Raw genomic sequence first — 24,438 nt, 5'->3', positions numbered from 1 at the left:
AAATATAGTATTCCAAGATCTTTCATGGATTGTTTCTCCAGTATTTACACAATATCCTGACTTGGGGGACTTTTTCAGTAATCTTTTCTATGCCCTAATTGATTAATTCTGTAATGGAGCATGCATACTGCTTGATGTCTCTGAGATGGCATAATCAACATTTTATTCCTTGGGTTGGTCTATCTTGCATATCAATACTGTATATGGTATAGTGTATATATTATAAATAATATCAGTATTAGAAAAATATTTCCCTTTTGAAGATGGATTTGGATTTTGTTAACCCATAAATCAATAGGAGCCAGTATATTGAGTAAGATGAGTGCTCAAGCTGAGTAAAAGTCTGAGAAGAAAAATCACATACCCAAATAAAAATAACAAAACTGTTCAAAAATCTTAGAGGATCACTTACTGTGGTGGGGAGAATCAACAGTGAAAGGAACATAACATAAAATATGTATTGCTATAAAATATAAGGTACTGATTATTATGGAAAGAAGAACTTGAATCTCATTCTAGAATAAAGAGGATTCATAAGAGAGGAAAAGAAAAAGATAATCTCTTCCGGGCATGGCAGAAGGAAACACCAGAAGGAGAAAATAGGCAATAGGGCCATTATGATCACAATCGTTTTACAAGACTGGCATGACTGAAAGGAAGGCTTCTATTGTAAAATCATAACTGTCAAAATTGGAAAAGTAAAGTAAGGACAAATTACAGAGGGATTTTAATGCCACAGTGAGGATTTGGACTTGATCTCAAGGAAATCAAGAGCAAAGGAATTACCTGACAAAAGAGTCTCTTCCTAAAAGATTCATCTGACTATGTGGATTGCCCCAAGAAAAAGCTGGTGTCAGATAACTGCCTTAGAGGTGAGTCAGTAATCTAATAAGTGGTAATCAGAACTTGGATCAGGGTGGCAGTGGAAAAGAGGAGAAAGGGCCAGATCTAGCTTAATAAGAAGATTCATTACATGCCTAATCATTAAATGATGTGATAGCAATAGGCTGAAGATCTGCCCACAGGGCTTTAACAAAACCTTAAAGAATGGAAAAATACACCTAATTTGGTCAGTTATACTAAGGACAGTCACTCTGAAAATAAACCAGTCATGGGGCACCTGGTTGGCTCAGTCGGTGGTGTGACTCTTGATCTTGGGGTCAAGAGTTCAAGCCGCACTTTGGGTGTAGAGCTTCCTCAAATAAGTAAGTAAGTAAGTAAATAAATAAATAAATAAACCAAACCAGTCCTAAGGACACTTGAGCACATAAAGTTTACAGCATTTCCCCAATGTTATGAACCTTCAGAGTGAAGGAATGCATAATTCATCAGAAAAGTTAGAGAGGTATTACATACTCATCCCTTCCATCTTCTGTTCAGTTTTGAAAGAAATAGAAAAAGAAAGACTTTCAGGGAGAAATGTATTCATAAGAGATCATTAATATTTATAACTATAATTGACCAACCCAGATTGTATTTGTAATTAAGGATTTTAAAGAAAGATTTACCCAATTGTGGCATTATTGCAAGAAGTATATATCTTTTCTAAGTAACTACTTTGAATGGGAAAACATCTTTTTGGGTATACGTGTTGGTTAAAAGTCAATATCATGGGGAGGAGGGGGATGGGTTAGCTTGGTGATGGGTATTAAAGAGGGCACGTTCTGCATGGAGCACTGGGTGTTATACGCAAACAATGAATCATGGAACACTACATCAAAAACTAATGATGTAATGTATGGTGATTAACATAACATAGTAAAAAAAAGTCAATATCATTACTTTATTATCTTCTCCATTGATAGTGTAACTTCAGATAGGTGCAGTGGTTTGTTTTTGGCTTTTAGATTCTTCAAAAAGCATCTAATATATTTAATGCATTTGTTGCAGTTTTATTGAAAACTAACACCCTAAGTTATAACACAGTATTTTAACTTAAGGGAAAGAAAGACTACAAAACATTGATCAATATAAATTGATGAATTCAATTCCTAGATTAACACGCAATTTTCTAGTTTTGATTGAAATTTGAAATGACTTATTTTCAACAATAGGTGGCGCTTTACAGGTTTTGGGGGAGTTGGTCTTTTTTTTTTTTTGGTTAGTTGAAATGCATTGGCTGTATGACATACCTCTTTGCTATCAATCTTAAAAATTAATACAAACATCAGATTCATATAGTACTTTGGTAATTGACAGAAACTGTCTGCTACCATATCTGCCATACTTATCAAAATTAATATTCTAAGAGATTATAAAAAAGAAGCAAGAGTATGAAAATACGTAGAAGTATATCTGCTTTTTACTTTTCTTTTTCCTTTTTTTTTTTAAAGATTTTATTTATTTATTTGAGAAAGAGAGAGAGCCCGTGCATAAGTAGGGGGAGCGGCAGGAAAAGGGAAAGGGAGGACTGATGCAGGACTCGATCCCAGGACACTGGGATCATGACCTGAGCTGAAGGCAGTCGCTTAACTGACTGAGCCACACAGGCATCCCTACTTTTTACTTTTCTATTTAATTTTCCATTTTTAAAATGTTATCCAATTACTTTTTTAAAACATATATTTGCTTTATTTAATCTGACTGATCACGAAGAGTTTACAAATATTATAGAAGAGATTTTATTATTTGCAATAAACTTTATCTTAACTGGAAGTAAAACATAAATGATTAAAAATTCCAGATAATGTTAAAGTGATCAGGGCTCATTCAGTTTCTAAATCTGAAATTATTAGCAGATAGCTGCTCCAAAATCCCAGTTAAAACACACACACACACACAGAAATACAATTATTTAAACCTGAGTTCAGCCTTAGAAAAACAAAAGCAAAACTGAATTAACTTGAAACAATTATAAGATAAATAAATTCATTATTTAGGGATGAAGCACCTAAAAAGAGGGGGGACCTGAAACATTTCTTCATCATACAGTGTGTTTGAGGCAATGCTAACTTACAAAATTTATACAGAGCTATACAGCTTACAAAGCACTGCATATACATTGAGTCCACAGTAGTGCTACAATTTGGGAAGGTGAAGGATTGTTATTAACTTCAGGTTATTGATGAGAAAGCAGGGTAAGAGAAATTAAGTGAAGGTCATCATGCTAGAAGGTGGCAAAGCTGGTACCTGAATTTCATATCATCTGACCCTACATTAGTTGCTTTTTTCTCAATACCATGACATTTTCATACTTGTAATATTGGACATAAGGACATTATGGACAAATATGGCAGATTAGCTAAAGTTATAGACCATGATATAGAAGAATGATATAGCAAAAACTCAGATTTTCAATACATGTAGCCTATCAATTATTATTACTACATGAGATGTTTTTATACATGGAATTATTTAAAATGTTTTATTTATTTATTCATGAGAGTCAGAGAGAGAGAGAGAGGCAGAGGCAGAGGCAGAGGGAGAAGCAGGCTCCCTGCCTAGCAGGGAGCCCAACGCGGGGCTCGATCCCAGGACCCTGGGATCATGACCTGAGCCGAAGAAGGCAGACGCTTAACCATCTGAGCCACCCAAGCGCCCCTACATGGAATTATTTAAAATGCTCCAAGAGAATTGCAAATCAAAGAAAACTAATATAAAGTCTTTTAAAAAATCTTCTTGTAAGTTTTTTCTTTTTTTCAGTATAGGAAATAAAGATTATAGTAAGTAAGCCCCAGGAGATGTTTTAAGTTATTTTTGTTTTAATGAAAACATGATTTTGTTTTCTGGCTGTTCTCTTTGGGGGCAGTTACAGGTTTAAATTAAACTACATTCTTATGCATTTGTCTCTGAAGATGAAGATAGCAGTAAATAGTTATGGAAATGAGAGATTAATAACTTTTGCTGAATCAAAGATGATACCAGGTGATCATTATAATGAGGGCATCCAGAAGTCAAATCAGCAGAAGAGACGGCTAATTTTGTTTTCTTGTGAAAAAGAAGAACAAGTCAAGGCTCAGAAGGAACATTGAATATTGTGGAAGAGGAAAAAAGAGAGGATTTATTCTTCAATTGGCTAGGTAAGAAATGAAGACTGTTTTGTACTAGGGCAATGATGTTTCCTTATACAACCTTACCATGTGGATTTAGTTAGTAAAATCTTCAATATATAGTAGTGATGCAGTTTGCCTGAACTCTTGTCATTTTGATTCTCTGTAAGGGAATATGACACTAAAGGAATGAACAGAGGGCAATTCAGAGCCCTTCCACGTGCATTTCTTTTTTTCTTACAACTTGCAGAAAAATAGAATCATTTGTGACGAAGTACACAAGTGATTAGTTGTAGAATTATAGAGCGGACAGAAACTCTACAAATCATTCAGTGTAATTTACTCAATGTATTGTTTGATTTGCCCACTTCCAGAATTTGAAACCAATACAGAACATTTGTGTTTCAAATAGGGCAGAAGGATGAGAAGCTTCTGAAAATAAAGAGAATGTTTATGGAAAATTTACAGAATAGGTTGGTCTATTTCTGTCAACTACAAAGGCTGTTTACAAAAGGAAACTGAAAATAAAATGGCCTATCCTTGCCAGCTTTTCTTGGGAAGTATAGTAATATAGTGACTATTGCCCTAAAAGGAAAGTAGAGACTTAGTTTCCATTCCTGGTTCTTCATTAATTTATTAGGCACTTATGGGCTAACTTACCAACTTATGTGATTATTTTGTTTCTCAACAAGATAAAACATTATACTTATTATCATGACTTCACAGAAACATTGGGAGAATTAATAGGGTATTATTTTTCAAGAGCTTGGACCGCATATGATTCTGCTACTTTGGCAAATAAAGTAGATAAATGAGTAAGTTAAGCTTCTCAGTACTACACCTTTTTTTTTTTTTTTTAATCACTAGCAGTTGTGAGGAGTTACCAGATTGTTTTTTCATTTTATTTTATTCTTTTTTCCAAATCAAATCAGCAGAAGAGATGGCTGTTCTTGTTTTCACACGAAAGTGAACAACAGGTCAGGGCTCACTCTCCATTCCACTTTATTCTTTTAGACATATCTTAATAGTGAACTGAAAATTATTGTTAAGATTTTCCCATGCGTATTTACATTGTTTTTCCTTTCCAGGAAACTTCATGCTCCAGTTATCCATTTCTAGCTAAGGTACACTGAAATTAAACTTACTAAATAAAGAACAATGTCTATTTTAAGCTAAAAGTTTAGAATTTTTACAAATTCTTACGAGCTGTAGGCAATCAAAAGGAGAAGCAGGTTTTATTAAATGTCTTTTAGATCAGAGTGGCCAGACAATACCTATATTTATTTGTAACCTAATATTGAGAGAAAAACATACTGATGTATTTTATTGCTAAATGATCTAAAGAGTCATTGGTCAACTTGTGCATCGTAGTATTTGATTTCTAAATAGAACATGATCCATGATGATGGTGTCATAGATAAAATTTCATGGATTTATTTTAATTCAAAAATACTTAATCACATGCGGATTGTAATTTAATACATCTGTGATTGAAACAGTTTGAAGCTTATTTGTAACTGAAATCTTTCAACTATATTTTTGTAGGATTTATGGAAGTGTAGAGTGTTCAGTGCTCCCTCTCCTGGTTTTATCATATTGGTGAACTGACCTCTCATCCTAAAATTGTGGTGATGGCTGAGAAGACAGTTTTGAAGAACCAAATAGGATACTCTGATGTGATATTCTAGTTCTGATTTGACTACTCCAAATCCCTTCTAATGGTCAAGAAACCTATCCATCATTGGTTAAAGTTCATTACATCCCAAAATATGAGATCTAAGAAAAAATAGAAAATATGTACAATAAAATTGATTTTATCCTTTTAAACAGCCTATTTTAATACAGTTTATATTAAGAGTGCATATGTAGATTTTTGGCTTCGTTCTTGTTCTATTTTATTTTCTAGTGATGCTTTCTTCTTGTTGATGGTCTTAGCAATGCCCTAGCTTCCAAAGAGGTTAATTCCAAATACAACTTTAATTTTTTATAGTGCTCAAACGTTTGAAAATCTAGAAAAAACCAGTTTCAACAGAATCACTTGTTATAGTTAAGAAGGAGCTTAAGAATTGAAAATTTCCATACCCAAATTTATACATGATTTAGATTCTGGAGTTTTGTTTTGTTTGCTTTATTTTGTCAAAGACTTGACGCTATTTCTGATATCTAGTACCTGGAAAAAAAATACTTCCTCTCCACTTACTATATGCTTTTGGTTTTTAGGTATCTTTTAAAAGTCTCTGTGGAACCTTAAATTTCACATATGATTATCCTCACTGCAGCATAAAATACACAATTCTGATAATAAATGTCTAAAATCTCGTAGTTTGTAAGAAAACAAAAAGCGAGTTTCCTACTGATTAAAATACTTTTTCCCTCCAGTAACACAACATAGATCATGAAGAATTATAAAACTTCTTGGTAAATTATTTCTATTTTAACTGATTTCCAATTAGCTGATTTTTAAAAATAAATTAATGGTAGTTTTTTCCCCAAAATTGTACAAATTACAAAATTGAAGAAAGTTGGGATTTTTAAATTTGATTTTTAGGAAATTTTTTCAGAAGCCAAGATAGAGCACTTATTATAAAATCTACAGCAGGAAATTTTGCCTTTATGAGGTAATGTTTTATACATTTGCAGTAAGGAGTGCCACCTTTTGAACTTTCAGATTTCAAATATTCTGAATTTTGCTTAAAATAGGAACCGTAATGTTATATTATCATCTTTTTTATATCAATATACATTTTCTCTCTAGCTGATCAGAAGTGATGGCTTGGCATACGACTTTTTTATCTTCTTTTATTCTTCAATATTATTTTCTAATTCAACCTTAAAGGTTGTGTCCACTAATCCTTTCACTGAGACTGATGACTAAATTTAAAGGATTCTTCTATGACAAACTGCATTTGCAGGATTTTTAGAGACAATCTCAAAGTTTTAGAGGATGTTTATCACAAGAGTGTACAGGGCAACATTTCCAAGTTGGTACACATACACGAATGAGGAAATGACTGTTGGAAAAATCCTGTTCCAGGTTTTCAGGCAGCCCGTGTGATTGACATATGATATCACTGGAGGCGTGTCCTGGAGTGGAGGTGGAGGTGGAGGCGAGCTGCTGAAATTCTGCGGAGCCGGAGTGAGATTGCTCTGTAAGGCACGCAGTGGTTTGCGGAGTGATAGCAGCGGACAGAGCTCCTTACCTTGGATAAGGAACAGCTGCAGTCGCTGTAAATGTGCCTGAAAAGCAATTTCCAGTCTTTGCTTTAGGTAAGAACTGTTTCCTTCCTTTCATTCTGTAGATATTTTAGGAAAGATTAGGTGAGAAATGCTGGCTTTTGCAAGGAACTGAACATTTCTTTGAACTCGCTTTAGATCTAAGATTACTGGTTGCATTTCAAATTACCAGTAGCATTCCCACTGCTAAAACTAATGCTCTTAAAGTAAATGCTACTGATAAGAGAAAAAGCAGGGTCCTTTTCATTTCTTCTTTTTTTTCTTACCCGAATGGTAACAAGTTTAAAGTCTGAAACGGTCGGTTGTGTGAAAAACAGGGTGGTTTTTGCCGAAGAGGGGCTGGCACTCGGTGTGTGGACCAAATACATGTTTGTTTAGGCATTGTTGGCGACCGAGTCCCGAGCGAAGCAATTGTTTAAAACCTGAATTTCCCGTCTCTGTGTATTGATTTCCAGTGCGCAGAGGCGTTGCTTGAACGTTGTTTGAACTCCTAGGCATTCCAAGGGGCAAAAGCACTTCGGTAAAACGTGCAAGACTGCATGCTACTTTGGTTCGCTGCTGACACGCCGACTGTGCGCCGGCCTGTCAATCACTGGGAGCAGCAACAGCCAGCACATGGCAGCGGGCTGCGGGGCGGCGGGCGAGCTGGCGGGCTGCCCACCCCGCTCCACTCTGCGCCCGGGCGGCTGAGCGCGGTACGCGTCCGAGTGCCTGGAAAGAAGGGGAAATTAATGTTTTGTTTTATTTTCCAATCGCTAATCCTCTAGGGCAGGCATTTCGGCCGTGGGACGGAAGGGTCGGACGACTGGGAGCGAGCGCTGCCGGGGAGAGGCTTGCCCTGCCAGGACCAGAGTTCCGGGGGACGCTGTGCCCCCACTTGCCCAGCGTGCAGGATCGGGAAAGTGCCTCGACCTGCGCGGGGGCCAAGAGACGACGCCCCGCCTCTTCCCTTGAGAAGAATCCCCCAACCACGCTCCCTTCACCGCTACCCCTAAAAAAGCGGGTAAAAAAAAAATCCCACCCACCCCCACCCCCGGGGGCGCGGCAACCTTCGCCTCGCAGGCGTGCGCTCCCGGGCCCCGCCGGGGCCTGCACGGTTCCGTGACCCGCCCGCAGACACCGGTTCGAGCCCCGTCCCGGGCGCCGCAGAGTCTCGAACGTCCGTGACGTGGATTTTCACTCGTCAGGGGGCCGCCACTCCTTACTTTCCCGCGAGGACCGTTCAGAACCCGAGGAGGACTCTCGCAGAGCACAGCGTGTCAGTCGGTGGGCGCGTCACGCACTCTTCTCTCTGCCGTTCCCCGGCTCGCTTTTCTGAGGGACTCGAGAGCCCTCCCGAAGGGATTTTTTTTTTTTTTCCTGGTTCGTGGAAGGGGGCTGCAGGAGAAAAGCCCCAGAGGTGGATGTTACTGAGGTGCGCGGCGAACGCGAGCTGTGAGAGGTCGGCTGCGCTGGGCCGCGCGGAGTCTCCGGTGAATTGTCCTCCGCAGCCGGAAGGGGGCCGCGGGGAGCGCTCCTGCCCGGTGGGGGCGGGGGAGGCCGCGGGCCGGCACGCCGCAGCAGGGGCAATGCCTCCTCGTCCTCCCCGCCGCGGTTGATGCGGCGCGTGCACGTTGCCGCCCGCACGGGGACCTGGGCCGGGTTGCACGGCTTGGCCCCCATCCATCGCTTCGGCCTAGGTGAGTGTCGGGCGGCCGCTCTCGGGCGGCGGGGGGGAGCGGGGCGGCGTAGACCCCGCCGGCTCCGCGCGGCAGGTGCGGGCTCCGGCGTTCGGCGAGGGGGAGGGGAAGTGGAGGGGTGACCCCTGCGCGCGCGGCGCCGCCTCTCTCCCGGGGCGCTCGGGGCTGGGTAACCCGGTGGGCGACCTTCCGCCGCTGCGGAGGGCGAAGAGGTAGGGTCTCCCATCCCCAGTTTCCTGGAGTGGTGGCGCGGTGGCCCGGGTTGTCCTCTTGAAGGAACCCCTCCACGCGAAAGATGGACTCAAGGAGGCTTTTCGCGGCGTTCCCGGGAGGGCTCTGAGGAACTTCTTGACTTGTGCCAACGGCAGGTTTTCTGTGGAGGGGTTTCCTCAGACGGGGGACCGGGAAAGGCCGTGTGCGTGCGTGCTTGTGTGTGTGCGCGCGCGTGTGTCTAGGGAGGCAAACCTCGGAATTCGCGGGTAACCCTCTCGACAGAATTAGTCTGCGCCAAAGCGAGCTTCAACTTTATTCTTGTTTGGAGAGCGGTGGAGCGGCGAGGGGAGGGGAGAGGGCGCTGCCACTTTAAAAATGGGAAGTCCGCCCTCCTGAGGTAATGGTAACCTCAGCCTCCTCCCCTCCTCCTGCCTGAAGAGAGGGAGAGAGAGAAGACTTGTTTTCATTCATAACTTTTTCCTTCCTCTCCGTCAACTATTTATTCACCGCTTCTCTCAGCTCGGATTGCAGAGGGCGCAGCTCCACCGTCGTTAACTTGCAGTGTGGCGACGCTTCTCCGCTGCCCCTGCCACCGGCTCGTTTCTGGCCGGCCCTTTAGGAATCCGGCTTTGCCTTTCAAGTATAGACAGATATTTATTGACAAACTATCCATGCCGTGGTTTTGCTTTTGGCGCCTGCGTTAGCTCGGAAGGCTCTTCACGATCTGAAAGAAATCTTGGCGAGATACGCAAAAATGGGTTGGAAATCCACGGTGATCCTTAGGATGTGATGGGATTGTCCGAAAAGGTATTGCACTTGGATTCCTGTTTCCGTGGGGAAGACAGGTTGCCGAGAGCGTGCGAGTGGTGTTTGGGGATGGATCGAGGACTGTCAGTGCTTGAAAGGGGGCTTTGCTTCAGATCGGAGGGGGCTAATTTTCTGTTTTATCTGGTAATCGAATTCACCAGCCAGCGTGAACTCTGTTACAACTGTCATTTAAAACGCAGATGAAAGGTGTGCCTGGTGTTTTTACTACACTCTCCATGTCCTCCACGGCTTTTCTTAACAGTGGGATCTGACTCCGACCTTTCGGATACTCTGCTTTTAAAGCACCGGGTTAAAAGTTCTTTGCAAGGAGGAATGATACTGTGTGTGCAGAGTAACGATGGAATATTTTAACAGTCCGTAAGGAATCCAGGACTAAGCCCAGCAGATCACGAATATGTTTCTCCTCATGTACAGAGAAGGTAGAGTAAAGTAGAAACTTGGGAGGTCTTAGTTGGGAGAAAAAGGGAGGGGGAACTCCAAGAAGTTAACATATAAGGCATAGTCTATAGACTTTCAGTTCAGTTAAGAGATGAAATGGACTTCAATCTGCCTTATTCCCTAAGCTGGTGTTTTTGGCTCAGGGTGGTAGTTGAAAATGGACATTTTTTTCTTTTCATTCTTGAATTGGAACGGATCTGTGTGGACTTTAGAAGGAATTTGTGTGAGAAATATTCTGGTTTACTATTGACTGAAAATGGAAATGTTTTTATGTTTGGTAGTTTGTGTGTGTTTGAAGAGTGCATTATAAATTAGAAATAACTTACTCTTGGTATGGAAACACATAAAATGCTTATTTTAATCAGGATTTTACTGTACTTATTACAAGAAGCACATTGATTCAGATTTGGCAGTGCTTCTGAAAATCAAGATCTGTCATGTAAATACAGATTTTTAAATTAGAGGAAATGTAGGTAATTAAAATGGCCAGGATTTCTCCATACTGCTTTAAAGGCCTAATACTTGTGCATGAAAGTTATCTTGTTACGTGAGTGATCCCTTAATTTAAACTTAAAAAAAAAAAAATCCTTTCATGATTTCAAATGTGAGTGCTTTTTAACATCATAGCATTGTACATTAGTTTTGTGTACGTGCTTTAAGGCTATAAAACACGGAGAACTGTTATATTCATCTATATTCACTTTTGCATCTTGTAGATAATAATGAGAAAGCTTTAAAACCCTGATTTCTGTGGAAAATGCTCTCTTATGTTGAGATTCATTTGAAGTCTCTTGGATTTTTTTTTTTAATGCATGAAGCATACCTTGACCAATTTCCTCATTATTAATCTAATGCTTGTAACACCAAACAAATAACAAAGTCCGGAGCACCAAATCCATTCTTAATTTTTTAAAAAGTGGGTATTTTCCTTTATGGAAAACACCAGTGAACTGATATCGAGCTTTCTCTAGATGAGAGCTATTCCAGTGCTTATACTCAATATTCCCTACAAGGGCATACTCCATTTTAATTATTTGTTAGATTCGTAAACAGAAAGGCATTACTTCTTGATTCTGCTTTTTAGAAGTTGAAGAAAACTTAATTTTTATGGCATGGGGTCTCTTGCTTGCATTCTTCTTCCATGATGTGGTCCTCAGCCTCTTGGAATTGGACTCTGGCCAGGACCCCAGCATCATTGTAATCCGCTGATGAAGGAGATCATTACCAGGTGTAAACACAAGGCAATTTGTGACTTGACAGGATTCCCCCCCACCAAATGCTTCCTGTCATTTATTTTCTCTCTCTCTCTCTTTTTTTTTTTCATCTTTGCTTTCCTTTTAGGATTTCAGATGCATGCCAGGTTTCCACTGATTGCCAGAATTCGAGATCACTACACATGGATCCCCAAAATCAACATGGCAGTGGCAGTTCATTAGTTGTGATCCAGCAGCCTACATTGGATAGCCGTCAGAGGTTAGACTATGAGAGAGAAATTCAGCCTGCTGCTATTTTGTCTTTAGACCAGATCAAGGCCATCAGAGGCAGTAACGAATACACGGAAGGGCCATCTGTGGTGAAAAGACCTGCTCCTCGAACAGCACCAAGACAAGAAAAGCATGAAAGGACTCATGAAATCATACCAGTTAATGTGAATAACAACTATGAGCATAGACCTACAAGCCACCTGGGACATGCAGGACTCTCAAATAATGCCAGAGGCCCCATTTTGAGCAGATCGACCAGCACTGGAAGTGCAGCCAGTTCTGGGAGCAACAGCAGTGCCTCTTCTGAGCAGGGACTGTTAGGAAGGTCACCACCAACCAGACCAGTCCCTGGGAATAGGTCTGAAAGGGCAATCCGGACCCAGCCCAAGCAATTGATTGTGGATGACTTGAAGGGTTCCTTGAAAGAGGACCTGACACAGCACAAATTTATTTGTGAACAGTGTGGGAAGTGCAAGTGTGGAGAATGCACAGCTCCCAGGACCCTGCCATCCTGTTTGGCCTGCAATCGTCAGTGCCTTTGCTCTGCTGAGAGCATGGTGGAATATGGAACCTGCATGTGCTTAGTCAAGGGCATCTTCTACCACTGCTCCAATGATGATGAAGGGGATTCTTACTCGGATAATCCTTGCTCCTGTTCACAGTCCCACTGCTGCTCTAGGTACCTGTGTATGGGAGCCATGTCTCTATTTTTACCTTGCTTACTCTGTTATCCTCCTGCTAAGGGATGCCTGAAACTGTGCAGGGGGTGTTATGACTGGATCCATCGCCCAGGATGCAGATGTAAGAACTCCAACACTGTCTATTGTAAGCTGGAGAGCTGCCCCTCCAGGGGTCAGGGTAAACCATCATGATTTTTGGAAGTGGGTTGGACCTCCTGAACTTCTAGCTTTCAAGCTGTGGCTGTTAAAAAGATTCTCTTAGATACTGGTTTTATTTTCTTTACAATTTTCCTGCCTTTCTTCCCCTGTTCCCAAGGTTTGACTCATGGATCTTATTCTTCTCAAATGGATGATCTTCAGTAAGAGTGGACTGTGAAACTGCACCTGGCTCCCACTTACAACAAGAGCCTCTGCCATCCATTGAAGAGGGTATTGAGAGCTAGTGGGCTTTTGTGTAGCCTTCTTGTTCTGCAGGCAACTTATCAAAATTGTGTACGTGAACATACCCACACACATACCCAGTCAATCTACAATGATTTAGAGCTGTTTTTGATTGGGTACTCTGGGAGCAGGGAAATTGGTTTTTGAAGAAGCAACGTTTTTATTGCTTAAATAAGCTATGTATTAAGTCTGTCTCCAGTTAGGGCTATCTTCATAGCATTGGACCCTTAAGAAGCATGAGGGATATATTTTTGTTATAACATAAAAATTTTCCTTTAACCACTGCCCTCTACTTGCCCCTCAGAGTTCTCTCCCCTCAGTTTCTTATTCTGGAGATGCCAGGTATTTTTCTTTCCTATGTAATTTTAGATTTGCTTTACAATGTAAATCTTCACATTGGAGATATTTTGGTTGTATCTTGCTCATCTTTATTCTGGCTTTCATATTTGTGAAGGACTCAACTGCCTTCCTTCCACACCCCACATTTTTTACCAAATTTCTCATAGTTGAGGGCACTTGGGTAACTGAAGTTGATATTTATAGCTGATCGATCTATAGATGTCACAGAACTATGCTGCCTAAAGTGATCTTGGCCCCTTAATGGTCCTTTTGGCCCCTTGGTTAGTTAACAGCTGAGTAATTCTAATTTTTTCTGTGTTTTCATTGCCTTAACCACAAATTGTGGTGCTTTTTGTATATTTTATGTATAAATCACAAAGTTGAATTCTGACTATTTTTAAGACAAAAGTCTGTTAAACTTTTTTATTGTAAAGAATATTTATTATGCGAATCTCTATTATTTTATGATATTTATTGCAAAAGACTGTTGAAATGTACTCATGTCTGAATATAACAAAATATCAATACATAACGGAAAATAAGGTGACACGAGGAAAGTACATATGTTAACTATAATGCAGAAAATATATTAATTAATGAAACTGTCTCTTGATTTCTTCATTTATTAGCCTGTACTATTATGGTGATTTTTGTCATTTGCTTTGACTCTTTCTTCATACGCACCCATTTTATTTCCTTAACATACTGAATCTAGACATAGATGAGTTCAAATTTTGAACTAGATGTTTCCTGGAAAGGCATTAACCAAAATTTTGTGATCCAAATTCTGTTTCAACAAATGCCCAAGTGAATCACTTTATAAAGTGAACTTTTTTTTTTGCAATTAATATTAACAGTCACTCCCTACTTTGGCTATTTTGTAAGCACGATGTTTTGTGTATATCATAATTTCTTGGAATGGAATGTGTCTGTAATTTAAAAAATGTTTATTTTAAGTCTCTTGGGTTAACCAAAAATTAGTCTTCATCAGTAAAACTTAAAGAACTTAGTTCTATAAGCATGCTAGGAGTCTCTGGCACTGTCACCTTAATAAAACATTCTGGATGTTAGAGTGCACCAAGGGAATAGTTCACATTATCAAAGAGATGTTTTAAAAATATTCCTGTCCCTACCTTTTCATTTTCTTTAAGTCTTTAATGTGGCCCAGTCAAATTACATATTGTCACGTTCTCTGGAATAAGAAAATCTGAGGGCCTGAAACTTTAGATAAAAGTAAGTATTTTTATTTTTTAGTCTACTGAAACCACTCATAGCTAGAATCTTTGGGTCTGATAAAATTTTGTTTATGTGAATCTTCAGACTCAGTTTTACTGACTCCCCATTCCTAAGTGATATGTCAAACCTGAAAAATTATCTGCTTTTCAGAATAAGATGCTGACATAATTTGAACCTGCGATTTAGACTACCAAAACTCTTACCCGGCTTTTTTGTTTTGGGCATTGTCTTTTGGATGATTTGGCTGCTAATTTTAGGAGTATGTGTTATTTGTAAATAAGCTTTGATTTTCTTTTAATTAGACAAGGCATAAGTGGTAGAAACTTGTTTTAATGCTTTCTGTCAAGCCACTAAACCTACTAGTTGGCATTGTGACATTTGATATAATCAAAAATTTTCTCTGTGCTCTGAAAGCGGGAGCATTTTAGAAATGAGTATTTGTTTTGGAGGCTACTTCATAATCTATAGTATTTCAAAATGTGAAGTTATTTTCTCTTATACTCATTATGTAATGTTATCACTGGTCCCTTAAAATTGGGTTTTTGGTTGAGATTGGCTCCTTAACGAAGTATATAAACACAGACTCCCTCAAAATGCCGTGTAATTTTTTTCTGTTATTATTCAGACTCTCGGTATAATTAGGATCTGGTGTAAGAGCTGTCTGTAGCTATAATAACCAGACTAAAGCTGTAGCTTTTATTGAAAGAAATTTATAACTTTTATGAGAATGAGGTATGTTGTGGAGTTTTAACTTCTGGCTATATGCAGAATACATTAAAATTACAATATTAAGATGGTGGTCTACTGCTGCTAGGGCTTTATATGCATTCTGGCATAATGTCAGGCCCATATTTGGAAGTAGCAATAAGTAGAAGTTCAGACTTCTGACAAGCTTGTCAGGTGGCAAAGTATAAACACTGTGATTCGAAACTTCCTCCTTTGTGATGGTTTAAACCTAGAAGGAAAAAATATTAGGGTGTGTCCTCATAAGTCTTTATGAGTCCTAGGTGTTTGTACTTAATATTGATCATCATTTTATAGTGCTAAGGCTTTGAAAGCAACCAGCAAAGCTGAAATTTCTTACAGTGCTTAATTTGATTTATTATTTATTTGATACTTAAAAATGAAAAATAACATACCAAATAGATGGGATAGCCTTCTTTCCTTCTTATTCCATGAATTTGTCCCTATTCCTCAACTACCACAGCTTGACAGAATGAATATTTTTGTTAAGTAGTTTCTTTCCAGCATATTTTCTGACTGCCAATTTTTTCATTTCAGAGAAGTTTTATTTAGATAATTTAATTGTGAATAAAACCAATATGGGATTTCTATAATTGAGTAGTTTCCTGTCAACAGAGTTTATAAAATATAACCCAGCAGGAAAATGAAATGCAAAAAAGTAGATACACTTATTTTGTGAAGGCCTAAGTTGAAACCTTATAGTCTGTAATAATTATTATATGGTTTCCAAAATCCAAACCATAGAACATTCCAGTTATTACTAAGAAAAGTGAAAATGTAAAAAACAATGTTCTTTAAAGTGAAAGGAAGTGAATTAAAAACTAGTCTTGTTTTTACCCTAAAATTGATATTGGAACCAAACTCAGAGGATTCATTTCCAGAAGACTGACTTATTTTTGAAATTGTCTCCTTTTCCTGAATCCCCTCCACCCGGTTTTTAGATAAAGTGATGAATACATGACATGTTTTGTTTATAGCTCTTTAGCCGAAAAAGTACAATCTCTTCTTGAAACACTGAAATTTTGAAACAAAAAAAGAGGGTCTAGACAGTTCTCCTAAAACCTATCCCACCTCCCACTATATATATTTGTTTTCATTGCAAGAGAGAGTTTCATGTCTTTAAACATCTTGAAAACAAAACTTTAAATCCTCTCTTTGGCCAGTTGACAGTTGGAGGACTTTTTTCCCCATTATTTCACTGATTCCATATAATAAAAATAGCCATGTACTTAATTGACAAGTTACTGATTTTTTTAATGTTCTCTCAGACTATTACCAAGCCATTTTTCTATATTTATTGAACATCTGTGTGCATTATTCTATATTCAGAAGAATTTTAGAGCTAGAAGTAGGTTTTGTATCTTGCTTCATACTTCTCAACCATGTATAAAAACAAATAGGTCACTAGTTAAAAATTCAGAAGTCTCTTGTTGTTCAGACCTATTATATCAGAAAAATCCTAGGGGAGGAGCTTTGTATTCTGTATTTTTAAAAATCTTCTTGGGTGATTTTATCAGACAATTTTGGAACTGCTTTTTTAGCTTCAAGTCTTCATTTTGAGGATGTAGAAGCACAGGTCTAGCTTGGAAGATAAGCTATTCATGAGAACTAGGGTACAGCCAGGACTCCTTCATCTGATACAGGATTTTCTTCATTTCTTAGCTGCAAGCCAGTACCTTAATGCTGCACACTAGCTTTTACCATTTCATTCTCTACCAGAAAGTTTTTACTTGATAATTAATGTATTTGACTATAATTTAGGAAATGGAATGTTTTTCTGCGTATATTATTTGCCCTTAGCTATCAAAAATAAGTAGCAAATGACTTCATTGCCATGATTATTTTTTATGTTAATATTAAACTTAACAACTTCATTGGAAAACTGAGCATGTGTGCTTCCTCTGGCCAGGTTTATATGGTAATAACAAATTGATCTAATCAGTTTGTAAAAGGTAGTAGCAACTCGGCATCTAGATTTAAGAATTTAGGTGATGCTACTTCTTATCACTGTTTTGGTTGCATTAGGATCATAGTGATTAAAAAGCAAATTTAAATGTTCTATTTTGCACTGTTAAAAAGATTGGTATCAGATGGTTGAATCCTGATAGATATGGTAATAACTAATTGCAAAAACTATCAAAGAACCTAGAACTGTTTTGAGTTGGGCATATTTGGGAAAATGTCCTAGAAGCATCTTTCATTCACTAGTAGGCCAAGAGTTTGTTTTGATAAATATAGAATCATAATTTTAGTGCTAGAAGGAAACTTAGAGGTCATCTAATACACCTTGAGAGCTGAGAAGTCAGGTTCAGAGGTTAGTTACCTAAAGTCATGATCTAGCTGCCAAAAACAGTCTTAAAACTAGTTGCTATATGTGAACATGTGGTAGAAAATGGTTGGAAGGAAGGAAAGGTTTGTTGGAAGGGGGATTTGAACGAAAGTTCCAGGTTAATTTATAAATTATAAAACTGAACAAATTTGTTAAAGCACAATGGATGGATGTCAGTCCAAGGCAGAGAAATAAATGCCATAAGAAGGGATTCAGACAAAACTAACTGAATAAAATTTGATGTAAGAAAACAAAGTGTGTGTTTGAGAAAACTGACTTCCAGTTTGGCTAGCTAGCAGTGAGTGGTTCTCAACTTTAGCTATACTTTAAAGTCATCTGAGAGTAAAAACTAACAACAAACAAAACCTGTGCTTAGATCCCATCTCAGGCCACTTCAGTCAGAATCTCTGGGAGGAGGACTTTGGCTCTTGTTTTTTCTTAGCAGCACTGAGATCATTCTAAGGCACAGCCACAGCCCAGAACCTCTGAATTCGATTATAGGTATGTGGGGAATTGTGGGAGATTAAAATGGCAGGTATTAAGATAAGGAGGCCAGTTTAGAAAAAGCCAGAGGTATTAAGAGTCAGAAGTGGTTTGAAGGTTGGTAGGAAAGGAAAGAAGGTGTCAATGTGAGTTAAGATGTATTACAAATGTTAAATCCATAGGACTTTGCAGTTACTCATATATGGGTTTGAGATAGAGCAAAGAATTGAAAGTGATTCTGAAGGTTTGCAGCAAGGTGAATATGCAAATGGTAGTTCTGTTAAAAGAAATGGTGGAATTAGTTTAGGAGTTACGTGGGGTGGGAGAAGTTATGAGTTCTGTTGGGATAAACTTAAAGTGTGAGTGAGTTGCAAGCAGGTCATTGAAAAAACCGTTTAGGGTTTAAGAGAGGTGGGTGATGGCTGTCATCCACATGGGGGTGATAGGGAATCTGTGGCATAGATCCCGAAAGGAAAGAATGGCTAGGGACATACCTATATTTAGGGGACAGAGGGAGAATATAGAACCAATAGATAAGAGGGTTGCCCAAAGAAGGATAGGCACCAAGAGATTGGTGTGTTTTAGAATCTAAACACTTTCAAGATGGAAATTAGTAATTAAATGTCAAAAACTGTGGAGACTCTCAACTAGATTTGGTAAGTGGTATTTAGGTGAAACTGTAATCATTGGATTGCAAGGGATTGGGACACGAATGGGTGGTAAGTATATGCAGGTAACAGCTCTCAGTCTATTCATTCTAGAAATTTTGAGATGATAAGAAAGTAACTGGAGGCAGGTAACAGCTGAGGAGGATTTTTAGAATAACAAACTTGAGCCTTTTCCAAAGCCTTTTCGTAGGAAGAGAGCAAGGGTACTTGAGAAAGAAGGGGCGGGGAGCAGAGGAAATAGCTGAAGGAACAGAATCCCAGAAGAGGGAGGAGGATTTAGAAGAGAGCACAAAGGGGTGCTTTAATCCTGGCAAGAATGGCTCTTCTCCCAGGGGGGAAGAATAAAAGGAGAGAAGGAAGAAAAAGATATAGTGGAATTTTAAGAGGGAGAACAAGGAACTTGTAGAAACACACTCTAATTTTGATTAAAAGAGGATGGTCGGGGCGCCTGGTGGCTCAGTTGGTTAGGTGTGTGCCTTGAGCTCAGGTCATGATCCCAGAGTCATGGGATCGAGCCCTACGTCAGGCTCCCTGCTCAGTGGGGAGGCTGCTTCTTCCTCTCCCTCTGCCGCTCCCCCTGCTAGTGCATGCTCCCTCTCTCTCTCTCAAATAAATAAATAAAATCTTAAAAAAAAAAAAGAGGATGGTCTCCTGTTGATAGGTAAGTTCCATCCAGCACTGAAATTCGTTCTTGAGGGCAGAGGTCTAGAATGGCTAGATGTGGGGATGCTAGTGCATACTCAGCAAGAACTGATGAGTTGAAGAGCAGCGCCCAGAACTCAGCTTAGATTGAACAGAGAATGTTTTGTGGATCTCTAAGCATTTTCAGATTTTATCTAGACATTGCTTACAGCTGGTTAAAGGAGCAGTTAAGGCAGAGAATAAGGGGCCAATAAGAAATGGTGAATTTGAAAGAGGTCAGGAATTTTAGGGCAGTAGTCTGTATGCTGAAATGACTGGCCAGAATAATTGGATAAAGTTTCCCATGAGGATGAAATGCAGGTTTACAGAGAGTACCTACATAGGAAAGGTAGACAGCTGAGGACAGAGGTGAATTTTCAAGTCAAGATCTTAGAAGGTGGGCCATTTTTAAATGCTAAAGAAATCTGGGGTTTCTCTGTGCTGCTGAGTAGCTGAGGTAGAGAGATTTTTGGAGCCAAAGAGGAAGAAAACCCAATGCATTAAAAGAGTTGTTAATTTAGGTATTAAGATGCCAGAGGTAGAGATGGAGAGGAAAATTTAGAGGCTGGTGTTTATGCTCGGAAAGGATGTTTTCAGACAGTTTAACTTGCTTTTAAGCTAATGGATTATAAATTAAGTAATTAGGATCTGATAAAAATATGATTTCTTAATAAGGAATAAATAAATGGAGTAGAATTTATTTCAAATGAGATGTGCTCCATTCATAGCACAAATTGTCTGTTAAAGTCAGTTATTGAATAAAGAAAATATCTTCGTGAAAATTGATTGACCAGTCAATTCAGTCAAAATAATATACAGAGCCAAAGACCTTTTGCTTCCCACATTCCCTTCTTTAAGCTTTTGTGCACTTCAGAGGCACTTCAGAAGGCAGAGGGATTGGGTCCAAGATCTTAGCCCTGTCTACTTCACAGAGTTTGCATGTTGCAGATTTGCAGTAGAAGCTGTGAGTAAATTTGATTCCTTAACAGAAGTACATTTTATTCTTCTGGGCCACCCAGAATCTTCCCTGTACTCCAAATGTAGAGAGGCCTTATCTTTGTAAAGAAAACTGCTGGTGTCAGAGTTATTTACAGAGAATGTGGAGTTCTCATGGGTTAGTTTGTGGCTTGTAGACCTGCTCTTGGAACTACCTATAATTTCTTCTTTATATCTGCCTTTGACCGTTTTTGGCTTTTTGCTCTTTGGTACCAGAAACACAATTCAATTAGGGAAGATAAAATAGAATAAAATGAAACTAAAATATGTCTATTTAACCTCTTGCTATCTAATACCTAGAACAGTGCTTACTGCAGTAGAGTAGAAGCTCAGTAAATATTTGTTGTTGGTTGCCTTGCTAGGTTTATTCTTAAAAGCTTCAAATTAAGGAAACATGCTGAGATTAATAACCAAATTGAATTCTTGTTTTTGCAGTTTTTTGAAACTGTTTCTATTGTCAACAATATAGGCAGTTTTGTGAGAAAAAAAGAATTGCTTGGCTCTGTCAACCCTTTAATCATTTATTCGACAACAGTATCTTAGGTGCGGAGGATCCCAGGCTTTGGCTAGTAATTCATAAGTTTTTAGCCATGCGATTGGTGCTATTATGTTGGTTGGTAACTGGGGCCATGGAATCACTCTGGGAGGAGGCAGCCACATCTGTCTTTGCAAGTCAGGGAAGGCTTCATAAAAAAAGTGTGAAAGATGAGTAGTTATTCATCAGGTAGACAGGAGAGAGAAAAGCATTTCAGATAAGTACAAAGGCATGTAAGTGGGAATGAAGATGGCATGATGGAAAAATTGCACGTGATTTAGTATGTTTGGAATGTAAGGTGCCTGTGGGAAGGATAGGAGCCAGTCATGGAAAGTGTGAACGTCATATTAAAGAGTTCAAGCTCTATCCTGTGGGTGAATAGAGTCACAAACAGGACAGATTATAAACAGGAGAGTAACGTGACCAGATTAGAGTTTCAGAATGATTCTTCAGGCAGCGCTGTGGAGGATAACCTAGAGTGGAAGAGGGAGACCAGCTAGATAGTTAATATAATGGCTGACACCTCAGCCAGAATGTGACAAGGACAATGGAAATTAAAAGGAAGGGATGGGTTTGAGATAATGGGTTGAGGAAGATGAGGGAGGAGGAATCTAGGTGACTCAGCGCTGTTCAAGTTATTTCTGGTAACATAGGGCAGAGAGAACATTTGTATAAATGAAATGTATAAGGAGACTAGAATTTTCCACACTGAACATTCTACTAATTGTGCAGATTGAAGAATCTTTTCTCCCCCTAGACCACATCTCTCTCAGAACAGTTAATGAGTAATGAAGTATACTGAACGCAGGAAACAAGGCAGAGAAGAGAATCAAAGGCTTTGGAAAATCAAACAGAAACTAAATTATTTCTTCCACCCCAGCTCCCTAGACAGAGTTCATTGTTTATCACTCAGAAAAATGAATTATGGATCTGAGCTTTGTTGTCAGAAATACCAAATTCCAGAACTAGAAAATTCAGTAAGCCAACCATTTTCTCCTGATTATCTAAAAACATTAACCCCCCATTCCCTCTGCACCCCGCCTCCGTCTTCCCTCAGGCTTTACATCTTGAATCATTGAAGTTTAAAAACAGTGTTTGCAATTTCAGTGTCAGTTTTTATTTCCTGTGTTTTTCTCTGCCTGTTTGTCAAAGTCAAAAGTGGTGGTGACGGTGGTGGACAAAGAAGGAGAGTGGTTGGGGAATATATGTGTTAGGTGATTGGGAATTAAGATTACAGAATAATTTGAAGCCACTCAAAATCAAACTTGGAAGGGACTTTAAAAGCTACTTAGTTTTCCCTTCCCTCATTTCAAAGAAAGTTGACCTCAGAGAGATGAAATGACTTATCCAAGGATAAACATCTAATAGGAAAGTGAACCAGCGGAATGAGAAAAATATATGAAAAGTACTTTTAAGAGGCCTATACTGTGGACCTTGTCTATACTTGAAGCCTGGGAATTTAATTTACAATTCCTAAATAGAGTGAACTATAACAATAGGTGAAGGCAGTAAAATCCAAATGCTTGCAGAAGCTATACAAAATGAAGGACAAAATGATTTTGGGATTGGAATTGGTTATTTTTTTCTTTATCGTTTGAAATGATTTTAAGTGGTGGCATTGGAGTTAATATTTTTCTACATTTTATAGGTGGTATGTGGCACATGTAGAGACTTGGAAATGCTTTTTTGAGAGGTGATCATTATAAGGCAGAATAACTTGAATTTGAGGGAAACTGGCATTGCTTGATTTCGAGAGTTTAGTTAAAAAAAAAATCAAGTGTGAAAGCTCCCATTTCCTTGCATCCTATGTAGATAATGGGATTTTTTTTCTCCTTGGCAAAGAAATAGGTACCATGTGGTCCCTTAATTTCTTAAGTAAAAATTTTAATTGGATCGGGGTGGGGGGGAGTCTCTTAATCCTTAGGGAAATATGCTTCATATGGATTGTAAAATCTGGCAAATTTTGGAAAGAAGAAAAACAGGCAGTACTCTTAAAAAAAAAAAAAGGTCTGCTTGAACTTGCCTTTCTTGAAAAAAAAAAAAAAAACAAAACCCAACATTCTTTCATAAAGCATTTTTTTCAAAAGTATTTGCCCTTGAGCATTTTTTCCTACTTACCTATGCTTATCTTTCAAAACAAACATTTATTTCTTTCTACTATAGAGTGTGAGGAAGTCCCTTTGAGGTTATGGCCTACAAACGTATCCAAGCAGTAACCGTCACCTCCTTCCTATGGCACAACAAATGACTAACTCAACCACAGGCAGCACCGAACATAGAGCGGTGATTTCATGATGGGGGCCATTCAGATGTTACCTATGGGGCAGTTTCTCAAGGGGAAAAAACACAGAACTGTATTTTTGTGTGCAAATAAAATTTCGGGTCCTTTTGACCCAATGGAAAATGTGTGTCTGTTGGTGGCTGCCTAGTTGGGATATGATGATTTACAGTTGGAAACATTTGTGTCATTTATCATATGATGTTACCGGCCTACAGCATGACTGCATAACAAATAACCATATTAAAAATTAATCTTTTCCAGTTCATCAGACTGTCTTTCTTTCTGAAGCCCCAAGTTTTCGCTTTCCTTCTTGCCCTATCCTCTTTTCCTGCAGTCACCCTATGCATAAACTATAGGATTAAGTGAAAATTTGTGCACTAGGTTTTCATAGCTGCACTGTCAGACCCCCAACCTGGCTTTTCACCCTTCTCTTCAGCTTATCCTGCAACATAAATCTTCTATCTAGTAGAATTGGTTCACTCTCTGTCCCTAAAACACACCTTCAAATCCCGACCTCAGGGACTGCTTTTACTTTTTAAATTCTACTCTTTAATAGCTAGGTCTAAATCCTACTTCTCTGACTGAATCATGATAAAATAATCTCTCCCAGAACCTTTTTAGTAACAACATTGTGTAAACTGCTCATTAATTTTCATGTTTACTTTTTAATGTTGTAGAGGAGGCAAAACTTCACCGCTACCATCTGAAGGTTTCTGGCTGGGCCTGAGAATTAAATTGGCATAAGACGGATTAACAGGAGAAAAGCATACGGATTTTTACATGTACATGAAAGCCCTCTTAGAAAAATGAAGACCCCCTTAAGGAAGTGGCTAAGACTAAGTATTTATATACTAGGTTGAATAAAGAGAGACAATTGTGGGAAAAGTAACTAAGACATATGGGGAGACTAAAGGAAATTGAGTTATCTTAACTAGGTCCGTCTGCGTAGATTTCTCTCAGCCTCCACTCCCCGAATCTGGTGTTAAGAATATTCCTTTCCTCCTGGTCCTGGGAGGGCATCTTACCCAGGGGAGTTTCATCTCCTGCTTTCAGGAAGTAAAGGGGAGGTCAGAGCACCTGCTGTTTTTTAGTGCCTTTAGCTAAAAATAATTCTTAAGCTAAAGTGGCATATTTAGGGTGGCACTTTCTGGCACTCTTCA

General features: G+C 38.8%; 1 protein-coding gene across 5 annotated transcripts; it reads left to right on the top strand.

Moving 5' to 3' along the window:
* Positions 1–7,098: 7,098 nt before the first annotated feature.
* Positions 7,099–13,932, top strand: SPRY1 (sprouty RTK signaling antagonist 1). 5 transcript variants are annotated; one of them, XM_031036777.2, is made up of 3 exons: positions 7,099–7,256; positions 7,991–8,902; positions 11,723–13,932. In XM_031036777.2, the coding sequence occupies exon 3, from the start codon at positions 11,778–11,780 to the stop codon at positions 12,735–12,737; it is 960 nt and encodes a 319-aa protein (XP_030892637.1). In that variant the 5' UTR covers positions 7,099–7,256; positions 7,991–8,902; positions 11,723–11,777; the 3' UTR covers positions 12,738–13,932. The 5 variants fall into 5 exon arrangements, with proteins under 5 accessions (XP_030892637.1, XP_006741399.1, XP_030892638.1 ...); XM_006741336.2 differs by lacking the exon at positions 7,991–8,902; XM_031036778.2 differs by lacking the exons at positions 7,099–7,256; positions 7,991–8,902 and adding an exon at positions 8,977–9,922.
* The last annotated feature ends 10,506 nt before the right edge of the window (positions 13,933–24,438 follow it).

The sequence above is a fragment of the Leptonychotes weddellii genome, chromosome 2 (assembly GCF_054177405.1).
Source record: "Leptonychotes weddellii isolate Sample4059 chromosome 2, ASM5417740v2, whole genome shotgun sequence".
NCBI lineage: Eukaryota > Metazoa > Chordata > Mammalia > Carnivora > Phocidae > Leptonychotes > Leptonychotes weddellii.
This window is presented reverse-complemented; position numbering and strand designations above follow the sequence as displayed.

Coding starts and splice junctions, on each gene's coding strand:
- SPRY1 (XM_081811920.1), top strand. CDS start 11,658: ATGCTTCCTGTCATTTATTTTCTCTCTCTCTCTCTTTTTTTTTTTCAT.